General features: G+C 49.7%; 1 protein-coding gene across 1 annotated transcript; it reads left to right on the plus strand.

The window, feature by feature from the left end:
• The first annotated feature begins 287 nt into the window (after window positions 1-287).
• On the plus strand, window positions 288-3965 carry SNAI2 (snail family transcriptional repressor 2). Its single transcript, XM_007106105.3, has 3 exons — window positions 288-479; window positions 1195-1740; window positions 2681-3965. Exons 1-3 carry the CDS (start codon window positions 401-403, stop codon window positions 2860-2862), a joined length of 807 nt encoding a protein of 268 aa, XP_007106167.2. The 5' UTR covers window positions 288-400; the 3' UTR covers window positions 2863-3965.
• The last annotated feature ends 9017 nt before the right edge of the window (window positions 3966-12982 follow it).

A 12982-nucleotide genomic window follows, 5' to 3' on the forward strand; every position in this document is an offset into this window, starting at 1 on the left:
AGCCAGGCCCGGCCAGGCGGACCCGGCGCGCCCGGAGCACGGACGCCCGGCTTAGCGCTCGAGAAGGAAAATGACCTCTCCTGCAAAGACTCGAGCACTTTTTCCCTCTCCACTGAAATCCGGGGCACAGCCCGTTTGGAACCAGAATAACTTAGTCTGACAACAGATTCTTCCTCTGTTCACAGCTGTCCCAGAGGGAGGAGCTGAAATCTGAACCTCTCGGCTGTGATTGGACCCTTCTCGCAAAAGAGAGGAAAAAAAGGCCTCCCCGCCGCCACCGCGGGCTCAGTCCGCGAGGAGCCCGCGACCTGGCGGCGCCGCACGCGCACCTGCCGGGGCCGCGATGCTGTAGGACCGCGCGCCCCGCGCCCCGCGCCCCGCGCCCCGCGCCGCCGCCAGGATGCCGCGCTCCTTCCTGGTCAAGAAGCATTTCAACGCCTCCAAGAAGCCCAACTACAGCGAGCTAGACACACACACAGGTAAAGGGGGGGCCCGATGTCTGCATCTCCATCTGTCTATAGATAGGTAAATGCAGGGGCGCGCGGCCGCTCAGCTTCTGTTACAAAAGAGCTGGAGAGGCCGAGCCGTTTGCCTCGAAACAGGGTCGCGAAAGCGCGGTCATTCCTCTGATCGTCCAGGCTCAGGTTTAATTCAAAACTTTCAGACTCTGAGCTGGCCAGGAGAGCTCCCTTCGGCTCGTCCATCGTCCTGTTCCAAAGCGTGTGCATACTTGCATAATGAGTACGTGGAGGGTGGGTGAAGCGCTGCGTAAACGTTGAATTACTGCTTTCCCCCCGTGTAATAAGGCTCCTTGCCTGCAGAAAGCGGCGTGATCTACGCCGATCTTTGTACTCACAGGCGTAAGCCCTGCGACCAGCCCACGCATAAAATGGAAGAGAGCTTTTCTGTATCTCTGAAAAGAGTGGGTAGGTTTTCCCCGCGCTGGGCTGCGCTCGCTGACCGCAGGGCCGGGCAGACCCCGGCGCACTCCGTGGGCCGGGGACACAGATGTGCCCTAAGGACAGTGCCCGCGAGCAGCAACGGTGGAAAAGAAATGTCCTCCCAACGCCCGCGCCTTCGTACGGAGTCTGTCTTCTCGTAAGCACGTCCTGCGCGTGTCGCCAGGCAGCTTCTTCGTGCGTTTCTGAAGCGACGTTTCGGCTCACTCTCCTCTCCCCTCCTCTCTCCTTCCAGTGATTATCTCCCCGTATCTCTATGAGGGCTACCCCGTGCCTGTCATCCCCCAGCCGGAGATCCTCAGCTCGGGAGCCTACAGCCCCATCACCGTGTGGACCACAGCAGCTCCCTTCCACGCCCCGCTGCCTGCAGGCCTCTCTCCTCTGTCGGGATACCCCGCATCCTTGGGGCGAGTGAGTCCCCCTCCGCCATCTGACACCTCTTCCAAGGACCACAGCGGCTCCGAAAGCCCCATTAGCGACGAAGAGGAGAGACTACAGTCCAAGCTTTCAGACCCCCATGCCATCGAAGCTGAAAAGTTTCAGTGCAATTTATGCAGTAAAACCTATTCGACCTTCTCCGGGCTGGGCAAACACAAGCAGCTGCACTGTGGCGCCCAGTCAAGGAAGTCTTTCAGCTGCAAATACTGTGACAAGGAGTACGTGAGCCTGGGCGCCCTCAAGATGCACATCCGGACCCACACGCTGCCTTGTGTCTGCAAGATCTGCGGCAAGGCGTTCTCCAGACCCTGGTTACTTCAAGGGCACATTCGAACTCACACTGGTAAGAGAAAACCTAGTCAGGGGTGTTACCGATGGACCGGAGGAAGCTCTGGGCTGGCTGTCGGATTTGCATTAAGTGGCGACACAGTGCTTTTAATGACGGATGATCATTTTTAGCTACTGCCTGACGACCCGGAAAGTCGCCAGAGCACCAAAGGGCCCCATTGCCTGCCAACACCCTCTGCTCCCGAGGTCGCAAACAAGCATTTAGACTTTGGAAAGTAGATCCAGGAGGTTTGGTCTCAAAGATCAGTTAGCAAATCAGGAAAGATGTGCTTGGATGTGTGCTCTGTGAAATGGCTCCCACTAATCAGCAAGTGCAAACGCGGCTATCCCAATCAGTTGATCGGGGGGACAGAGGGGTGAAGGTTTGGTTTTGGGTTGGGGTTAGTTTCCTTCTTGCTGTGCTGTCTCTCACCCCACGGCAAGCTGGATAGTTAGAGCTGAATTCGCTTTCCGCTGTTTGCTTTTGTTTTGTTTTTGCTGCCGAATTTTCTATTTCTAGCACAAAATTACCCTTCAGGGAGTCGGGGCATTTATCCAGGCTTTGTCATAACACGGAAGGAGGGAAAAGGGGAAAGGTTGGGAAATCTGGGGAGGAGCCGGCCGTTAGCTGCACCTGCTGAAGCACAGAGCCTGGACGAGCGAAGTCCCGGGACGACAGGAATTATTTCTGCGTGACTGTTGGAAGGAATCATATTCTTAAATTTTTTTAATTTGATTTTTTTTTTTTTTTTTTAATGCAACGGTCACATTTGTCTTAAAGGGCCAGACAGTAAGACAAGTTTCTATTCTGGGGGATTTGAGTCAAGTTTGGCTGTTTCTCATGCCTTTGGGCTAAATGTGGTGGTTGCTCGTGAAGGTTATCTGGCTTTGCGTTTCCTCTGAAAACACTGATCGTCTTCCTTTCTCCCCCCGCCCCTCCCCATCCCACCCCCCAGGGGAGAAGCCTTTCTCCTGCTCTCACTGCAGCAGGGCCTTTGCAGACAGGTCAAATCTGAGGGCTCATCTGCAGACACACTCGGACGTCAAGAAATACCAGTGCAAGAACTGCTCCAAAACCTTCTCCCGAATGTCTCTTCTGCACAAGCACGAGGAATCCGGCTGCTGTGTGGTACACTGAGTGACACAACCATGTTTACTCGAGCAGAAGGCATTTCTTCACTCCGCCTCCGAATGACAAGTAAAAGTCCAAAGGCATTTTCTCTTGTGCTTACCGACCAAAGAATATGTATACACACACACACACACACACACACACACACACACACACACACAGAGCTTCAAGAGCACGGGCATCCATGTGTGTCAAGTTAATCCTTTCCATGTGAAGTTTAAAATTACTATATATTTACTGACAGCTAGATGGAGAGGATAAAAGACAAGAATCTTTCTCTTCAGAGATGAACCAAAAAGCACATTGTGCATCTTTTCTTACTAAGAAAGAATGCAAAGATTTACATCGCTGCCAAATCATTTCACTGAAAAGAACAGTGTTGCCTTGTAACGGAATTTGTAATAGAATTTCCTATAGGAAGAGAATCTGCCAGACCCTATCTCAGGTGCCTTATAAAGTATTCCAAGTTTACTTTATTACATGTCTGATGTCAGGTCACCATCCTTGAGCTAAAGCCTGTTTTGATTACTGGTCATACTTTAAACTGTGTTTTTAAGGGAGGGAGGGAAGGGGAGAGAAGGGGGGAGAGAGGAAGAAAGAACAAGAAGAAAAAACACAGGAGAATGTATTAAAAGTGGGTTTTTTTGTTCTTTTTTTTTTTTTTTTGCCAATAAATAGTATGTGCCTTGGGGGAGACTAGCTTTGAACATTCCTGGTGCATGTTCCATGTCATACTTCTTTAAAGAATTTTTGATGATTTTCTAAAAATTTTAATTTTTTACATTTTAATGATTTTCTAACGATGGGAATAAGTGCAACAAAGGATTTTTAGAAACTCTGTGATGTACTTAAACTATCTTAAACACGTACAAGAAATGCAATCCACACAGCACCCTTTGCAACTGCCTTTTTAATTAATTGTATAGTTGATGAGTCCCTGTAAATTTGTGTTTATTTTTATATGATTGAATGAGTTTTGTATGAAAGTGAGAAGTTGTCTATAGCTAATGCCTATAAACAACCTGAAGACTTGTGAAATTCACGTTTCTTTTTTAAAAAACAATTTTCAAGGTTCTTTTTTACAATAAACATTTTTGATTTAAAATCTATTGTTTGTGTACTTTCAGAGACTTTACTTACGTCATGATTAGTACCACCAAACAGCTGTATGAAGAATTGTTTCTTTTGCTAATAAGAGAAAAAGTGAATAGTGGTCACTGTGTATGTGGAGTGTTGTTTTATGTGTTCGATTATAGCAAAGCGATCGGTCAGTATTTTTCCTTTACTCTTAAGATAATACTGTTACGTTCAGAAAGACAACATCCTAATGGGAGTTTGTTAGCGTTATCTCTTTAACAAAAATCACGCTTTCTGAGTGCTAAAAATATTCACCTTATTAATAGTCAAGAATATTTTTCTAAACTTTTTCTTCTCGATGACTTGATTGTTTTGGCTTTATGAAATCAGATTACAATCACTCGTTGTAATCAGTGCTTGTCACATAGGCCACTAGAACAGTTTAAGGATTTTAAAAGAAATATTTAATGATATATCCGAAGAAAAATAGAACTTCTGCTTGAAAAGATCAGGAAAAAGTGGATTTATTATAAATTACACAAGTTGGAAGATTAAACCACGCAAAGAAAACCCCACGTCTAGTGGGATGAGATAAGCTGCAGTCTGAGCGCTGCAGAGCTGAGTTTCCCTTTATGGTATTTTGAAGAGGCACCACCCACACCCAGTGTGCACCGAATCAAACAGGGCAGGACCAGCCAGACCCCATACAAGCACATGCTTACCACACGTGGTGGACGAGCTCACAAGTCAAGATGCTAACCAAGTGTCACAGGCACTGTGACAACCACCAAGCTGTGTGCTTAAACCCCAACTCCAAACCTGTGGTGAGGTTAGTTCTGCTACTACTAATCACTTCTCTCTGGTTTGCTCAGAACTTGGAGAATTATTTTTCCTTCTAATGTCCTTGTGATACAAATAAAAGCCAGAACTAGTATCTCAGAGATGTTAGCAATACCAATATATTCCCTTAATGTTCACACACATTCCACTATGTGTTACCTTTAAATTTTAGTCAGCATGTATAAGGAGTGTGCATTTGACTAAAAAGAAACCCCTCAATTTAATACTCCATGTTTAATTTTTTTCATATCTCAGGATATATATCTCAAAGACAAAATTATTTGGAGAGCAATTTATAAATGTAAAGGAAATGGCTGGTAGCTTGTCTGGGACAATCTAAAGTCAAAAAAAGACAGCTTTAGTTAGTGTATATGGCATATAAATGATGCCTGGAAGTTTTCAGGTCAGGTAATATGTAGAAATATCCCACAAGGGACACGTGTGGGTGAGTCACATCCCTGCAGACATCTGGTTCGTCCTCCCAGGAACCACATCTGCCCACTTTCCTTTCCTCATCGGTAGAGCTACAGGCAAGTCGTTTCTTGGTGTCCAAAATGCAGACAGATAATTTTCTAAAGGGAAAATCTGTTCATTCGTTTCATTTCCTAGTGAAGCATTAGTGGTACTATTTTTGCAATATATTTCTGCTTTGTCCTCACCGTTCTCACTTCATTCATGACTTAAATATTCTACTTTCATTAAGGTCACATGAGTTTGAATTACGGGACATCAATCAGATACTAAGATTTTCTATAAATACGACTCAGTCATTTTTTTAGAACTTTTAGCATTTTTACAAGGTCTTTGACTACACATCCTCTAATACATAAGACGTGGCTCAGATGTCACATACTTTGAATACTTTTCCAAATTCACTCTTTCTGAGAGATTTATATCATTTACAATGTGGTGCTTATCTCACTGCCTGGCAGTTTTGTTCTTTTTTTAAAAACGATTTAATTTTTTCTTTATTTTTGGCTGCGTTGGGTCTTCTTTGCTGCGTGTGGGCTTTCTCTAGTTGAGGCGAGCGGGGGCCGCTCTTCGTTGCGCTGCGCGGGCTTCTCACTGCGGTGGCTTCTCTTGTTGTGGAGCACGGGCTCTAGGCGTGTGGGCTTCAGTAGTTGTGGCACGCGGGCTCAGTAGTTGTGGCGCGCGGGCTCTAGAGCGCAGGCTCAGTAGTTGTGGTGCGTGGGCTTAATCGCTCCGCGGCACGTGGGATCTTCCCAGACCGGGGATCAAACCCGTGTCCCCTGCATTGGCAGGCGGATTCTTAACCACTGTGCCACCAGGGAAGTCCTGTGGCAGTTTTTTGATACCTTTTTTCTTCACTAGACAGAACATCTTAAAGCATAAATTCCCAGTAGCCAGCACATCTTCTAGAACACAGACATCAACACATGTCTGTTGAATGAATAAATGAATAAAATAACAGAAATTGGTGAAAAATAGCCGGCAGATCTAAAATAAATTTAACATATTCCCCTTTCTTGCAAAGAGTCTTGATAATTTTTGAGAGATCCTCTAAGCACATAGGCTGGTGTGTCTTCTAACTTAGTGATGACATCCTCCTGCCAATAGGGAGAATGCTCCAAACAGTGAATAAAGGGCAAATGCAGTGCACGTGGACCAGGTTTGATAGACAATCTGAGAGCCTGAGCTTTGAAAACTGTGGTTTCAGTAATAGGGACGTGTTCTAATAAGCCTACCCAGTGTCTGGAATTTGTTTCCTATAATATGAGACAGGGTGGTACAGTAGGAAGAGCTCCAGCTTTTACAAGCAACATATCTGTTTGTATTATCGGCTTTATGTCCTTATGCAACTGACTTAACCCCTCAGTGCCCTGTTTCCCAAAGTGTGTAAGAGGACGGCATCCTCAGTGTTCCCGCTCGGGACTGACAGTGTCGGACGCGGACAGGCCTTACGCAGCACAAGGTCCAGCCCACGCGCCGAGCTGCTCCCGCTCCCGAGCTGGACGTCACCTCACCTGGGTCACATCCAACGGCCACGGTTTCTCGGTGCTGCTGGTCTTTTACGGGTAAAGAGACTGAACTCAGAGAGTTTGGAAAATGGAGCCAGGGGAGCAGAGGCCTTGAGCTGCAAAACTGAAATCCAAACCCAGATTCTTCCGGCTCCCAAGACCCTGCTTCTTTCGCTGCTTGTGGGGAGGGAGGGCCCGCTGGGCCACGCAGGCCACGGCCACCACGACGCAGGCACACAGCAGAGGCCGCTGCGAGGACCAAGATGATGCGGCCCCCAGATTAAACAGAGTGCGGGGCTGCCTTTAGGAGCCGGTGTAATTCAGGAATTACCCAACCACGTCCAACGATCTCCCGGCTCCGTTCGAGAGGCCCCGCCGGCCCCCTTCCTCCAGGGCCGCCGGGCGGACCCGCTCCCCGATGGCTCCCCTGCGCCCTCCCGGGGCCCCGCAAGCCCGTTTCCTCTCTCACCCGAGCTGAGAGGCAGCTGGCCTCCGTCCTGGGCCGTTAACACTTCATCTTCTGAAGGCCACGGCCGTTCCCTCGAACACCCACGTTTCTCACCCCGGCTTTTATCTCCCCAGACGAGAGAGGCTTCCAAGTCAAGCACCATTTCTTTCACCACTGAGATGTGGACACCCTGAGGTAATGAGGCAGTTATAATTGTGAAAAGTCGAAGGCTTCTCTGGCTAAGATCCACTTCCGAGGAGTTGTCCCTGGTTTAGATACGGGAAACACTGAGCAAAATTCACTTAAGAATGAGTGTTCTGTCATCACGGGAAGCAAGAGTTCTCCAAGGAGACAAGCCGTCTCATGGCTTTTCTCCCATTCTTGTCTTCTCACCAGAGGCAGATGGAGAACAGAAGCATTCCGCTCACCTGAGACGGACACAGGTGGAGGGGAAGGCCCCTGGTTGCATTTTCAGCGGTAAACGCGTGTGCACAAGCACAGCGCCGAGCTATGTGCAAAGCGAGCGGCCGGCCCCCCGGGCCTCCAGGAAGCAATCGCTACTCTGTGGGCGGGTGCACGTCAAAAGCAGCGAGCATGGCAACCCTTCCGCCCTGGCCCGCGGCCAGGCCCCAGACAATGAGCGCTTTAGCGGAGGAAATGGCACCACATCCCCGTCCTGGGACCCCAGAGGGGCTGGCGAGGTATTTATAGCCGTGAGTGGAAGGTCTTCTGCCAGCAGGAGACGGTGCGTTTATATGTTCTGGGCGCTCCCTCACTTAATTGGGCTCCCGTGCTAATAATCCTCTCGGCCAGTTGCTTGGGAAGATGACCTGTAGAGACGATTTGTGAGTTATCGCTAGCTACTTTTCTTAGACAACGGCCGAGGGACAGTTCGGGTGGCAGGGAGGGATGGGTGACTTTCTCCAGGGGTTTAGTCTGGGCTGGAACTTACCTCCCCACCCCCGCCCTCCCAGGGAGGGACTGCTGCCCCTACGTAGTCAGGAGAGAGCAAGAGCTGGTTCTAGAAAGTGGGAAGGAAAGACTCAAATGAGGTGAAATAGCGAGACACCCTTTTAACACAGACAGCGAATGGTCATTATAGCTCTTCTGAGTGACGCATCAGATGCCTAGAGGGTTAGCGCTCTCCGGTGACGCGTGGCGCTTTTATTTAGATCTGGCAGAAAAGACGGTGAAAGAGGCCACCACTTGGGCCACACAATCTCGCGGAGCTGCAGGCCCCGAGGTCCATCAGAGCCTCCACCTGTCAGACCTCCGTGTGCGGGGGGTCGCCCCTGGGTCTCAGTGGGGGGGTCGGGAGCGGGCCTGAGAGTCTCCATTCCGAGCCAGCTTCCAGCTGATGGACACGAGGCTGATCCTGGAACCTCACCCCGAGGAGCCAGGCTGTGACCACCCGCAGCTCCCGGCCCGCCCGCTCCCCGCACAAGCTGAGGGCGGCAGAGGCAGGGCGCCGCCGACGTCCCCCGAAGCGGCGCCTCTCCTCCTGGCCGCCCCGCCCGTGCCACCCACCTGGCCCTGATCTGCACAGCGAGTGACGCTCCAACTCTCTGACTATGGCCTCATCCTGCCCAGTCTTCATCCACCTTTGGGCCCAGAAACGCACACCAGCTACTCCCACTCACACCCCCAGGCTGGGCCCTGCTCTCTGCAGAGAGGCTTCTGAATGTGACTTCACCCCAAGGGGGGCAAAGCAGCCACACTGGCAAGGCTGACCTGGGGGCGGCCCCCAGTGCAGAGGTGTGGCCCAGCCTGGGCTCCTCGGCGCCCCGCAGCTGCCCGGGCCTCCTCCCGGCATGCCCGTGGCCGCCTCGGGGAACGGCCGTGGAGGCTTTCCTGCCTGATTCCCTTGCATCTCTGAAAAGTATTTGACTCTCTGCCAAGTGGAAATTAGTTGATGGATTTTTTTCTCTAGTTTTCTCCAGTTACCTTTACCGTGTCATTCTAAGTTAATTCTGTATTACTTATTAATATTTACGTAAAATTGCAAATAGGCATTCTTAGGAGAAAATTATTTTCTCTGAACTGATGACAAGTAACTCTTTCCTCTCTTAAATGTTTTTCTTTCATAATACCCAGACTTATCCAAAATACAGTAAAAGGATGATAGATCATTAAATTGAGGATCGTTTTACTTCCTAAGTGTATTGTGGAATGAATAACGTGTCATAATAATCAGTTGATCCTTGAATCACACGGGTTTGAACTGTACGGGTCCATTTATAGGTGGACATTCTTCACTGAACACCACAGCACCGTACGATCTGTGGCTGGTTGAATCCGCAGATACTGGGGCCACCTGTGAAGTTACACACAGATTCTTCACCTGTGCGGCGTTCGGCACCCCTCACCTCCACCCTCGTGGTTCAAGGGTCAGCTGTATGTGCGATGAAGGATTCCCTATTTCTTATGTTAAGTCCTGTTTGGTGAAGAAATCTCATACTATTGACAATGTACTGATCACCTTGGGTTCTCTTTATTTTATAGAGTAAACTTGTTTTAAAACCATATTTGTCAACACAACGTAGAATGGAGATCACGACGTCCTAAGCCCATAGAATCTAAATGAAGTAAAGGTTTGAGTTATAACGGGGCAAATTCAGCAGGAATTACCTAAAGAAATAGGTAAGAACCAAGGTCAGGTTTAGGGGGTGATACCGTGCAAAATGCCATCAAGCGTCACTAGGTGCTACACTGGCCCAGTGTGGGCGTCCTCTCCAAGGTGGCCATCAGTCGGGTGCAGACAGCCCCATCTTGCTTAACCTGAGCTTTGCTTGGTCGCTAGGAGGTCTGCCCCCCGACGGTGGGACAGACACCGCGGGCTGACCCAGGGGCAGAGGCAGAGAGGGCGCCTGGCTGTCAGCGCGCCCGCGGAGCTGCGCGGTTCTGCCCTTCTCCAGGCGGTGCTTGTCCCGCGTGCGCGTCGGGCTTGGCTCCTCTGCCCTGGTCGCAATCGTAAGTTATACGCCCTGTGGGTAAAGGCATTCTGCTGAGTCCAGGCCTAAAACGCACACCTGGCCCCCCACTGAAGCATGCTGACCACGGCCCCCCTTCCCATCTCCTGCAGCAGGAATGGGGGTGGTGTCTGGATCTGCCATAGCCCCGGGGGGACTAGAGGCCCTTCCAGCCTCCGCGTGTCCTGGAGACCGACAGACGGATGGGCCCAGCCCGTGTCTCTCCAGCATCAGGGCTGAGGTGGACAGAGCGGAAGGACCCTCCAGCGGCCGTGGCAGGGTTGGGGGAGCGCAGGCTGCTTAGTGGCTCTCAGACTTGAGAGAGCATCGGAATCAGCCAGAGGTTGGTGGAAACACAAACTGCTGGTCCCCCGGCCAGAGCTCGGCATTAGAGGGCTGGCAGGGGACCCAAGAACTTGCATTTCTCCCCGGCTCCCGGGTGAGGCTGGTACAGGTGGTCTGGGACCACCTCTGAGGAGGGCAGGGTCCCAGGAGGGGAGGGGGGCAGAGGCCCAGCTGCTGCGGTTCGTGGACGAGTTCAGAATCCTTCTCTTCTTCACTGTCGTTCACTGCATCCTGCTATTCGCCAAGCGATCCCGGGACTAGGCACTTGACAGAAAGGGGTATTGAAGAAGACCTCCCAGTGAAAGAATTGAAAAGGAAACAGCACACACTTGTCCGGAATGATTCCAAATTCTTTATAAATTCCTTTACAGCATCGCGGCCTTCAAAGAGTTTGAAATTAAGCTGAAAAGATACGGTATAAAATTCAGAGGGGAGGAGGGTGGGAGCAGAGCTTCCCTGCACAATAAAAACGATTTTACCGAATGACAGAGAAAGAAAATTAGAGCTGCCATAGCTGCAAAGATTTCCTTATAAAATTAAACTGGGTGAGAATCCAGGCATCTTTTTCCCATGTATGAGTATTTTTAAATCATTTTCTTGCGTTTGTAAGCTACAATGAATGAACTCGTTTGGAATAATTGGGCTTTTACTGGTGGGATAAACACTGATCAGCTACAGATTTCCCTCCACGAACCCAGCCAGACAAGCCCCTCTTCGATTCTGTGTTTTAAATCAAAGATGTAAAAGGATCTTTTGTGTTACTGCTTTCCTGAGGCAATAAAAAAGCAATAAAAAAGAATTAGAAGAAAAGGCAATTCTGAAGTGTAACTTTTGGATTTTTACAATTTAGGAAATCTGGAGGCCTCCGGGGCGGAGCTGCTGCTAGGGTGCTGGCCGGACCCAGGGCGGGAGCCTCGTCAGGGGACGCCAGCTTGGTCCTCTCTCCTGCCAACATGAAACAGCCCAGGCAACTTTCCAGGGAGGTGTCCTGATCCATTTGAAAGACAGCCGTTCTCTTCTTTCAACTTCAGATCTTAAACAAGGAAGGGGCTGCATTTTCACTGGTCCTTCGGAAGTTGATGTTGGGCCATACCAACATCAATGTTATGGCTTTTTAAAAAGAACTGACGGCCGCAGCCCTGTTGTAATCGAGGCCGTTCTGGTCTGTGGTCCCAGCACAGAGCGCAGTGGGGTTCCCGGGGCGCTGGGCCCGGCGGTCCAGGCTCCACATGTGGCCTCGCTGCAGCGCGGACTATTCCTGAGTCCGGGTGGGTAAGGAGCGCGCAGCGGATTCAGCACACGTTTTCCTTCGAGTTGAACTTGAAGAAGAAAGTCAACGAGAACATGATTCTCTCTGGGTCTGTTAGAGAGAGACACTCCTCCCTCTTCATCGGCCTTTCTCACCTGCTCTTGTCACTGTTAATAAAGTCACCTCAGAGGGGTGTGATCAGAGCACCTACCCTGTTATCATCACAGACCAGTCTATAGCTGGTGGCCCACCAGCCTCAAAGCCCCACCCACAATAATGCCAGAAGCTGAGAAGTCAAGACGATGTTTCTCAGACTTCAAAACCACAAAAACATACAAAAAGCTCTTCATCCAATGAGCTTGGCAAGAACTTTGAAACTTTTCACCTCCTGTATAATGCCTTTCTATAATGTGCACACTTACATATGAGAATAGATGACTTCTGCAAACAGGAAAGAAATAAACACTTTGGAAAATCAAAGGACAGAACACTGTGACCAAGTTTGACTCTTCCTGTTGTGTTTTCTCTCCATGCGCTTTACCTGTTATCTGGGTCTATATCAAAGATAAAGTCATTTTGAAAACCAAAGTCATTTTCATCCAATCAGGAGGATTAAAATGATGTGCAGGAGAGAAGTATTTTGAAGCAGAGTTGAAAAGGAAGATTAGAAATGGGTTTCTCACTTATTTTTTTCACGAATGTGTGAATTCCACCCGACAACCCTCCCCCGCCTTTGCTGGACGCCGCACAAGGGCAGTGAGCTACCAGCACATGCTGACACTTTGGTTGGAAGGGAAGCACGTGCGCGGCTGCCATGGCACCGAAGATGACTGCATCTTCAGAAAGTCCTTGTTCATTTCAGGTGCCAGAAAACCCCAACCAAGAGGAGGCAGGGCTGGGGGCTGGCCCGCTTGCTTTCCGGAGATGGTCGACAGGCCCCACGGGCCACGGGCTTTACTCCGAGCTCCTCCCAAGCCAAGCACACCCTTCACCAGCGCAGCTGAGCCAACCACTGGCAGCAAACCTACTTGGAGTTTGACATACTATGCGCCTTGGGGTCCATTTTGGCTTTTTCCTAAAAGCCAACCTAGTCAATCCAGTGAAGTGACATCCTCCAATCCTTATCGTTCACAAAAGAAGAATCAATGTGACTGGTACCTGTTCAGGTCCCTGTTTTACTCTCTTTCCCATAACAAGTTAAAAATAAAGAAGAGACTAT

The sequence above is a fragment of the Physeter macrocephalus genome, chromosome 15, assembly GCF_002837175.3.
Source record: "Physeter macrocephalus isolate SW-GA chromosome 15, ASM283717v5, whole genome shotgun sequence".
Taxonomy (NCBI): domain Eukaryota; kingdom Metazoa; phylum Chordata; class Mammalia; order Artiodactyla; family Physeteridae; genus Physeter; species Physeter macrocephalus.

Coding starts and splice junctions, on each gene's coding strand:
- SNAI2 (XM_007106105.3), top strand. CDS start 401: ATGCCGCGCTCCTTCCTGGTCAAGAAGCATTTCAACGCCTCCAAGAAG. Junction 480..1,194: donor CGAGCTAGACACACACACAG/GTAAAGGGGGGG, acceptor CTCTCCTTCCAG/TGATTATCTCCCCGTATCTC. Junction 1,741..2,680: donor GCACATTCGAACTCACACTG/GTAAGAGAAAAC, acceptor CCCACCCCCCAG/GGGAGAAGCCTTTCTCCTGC.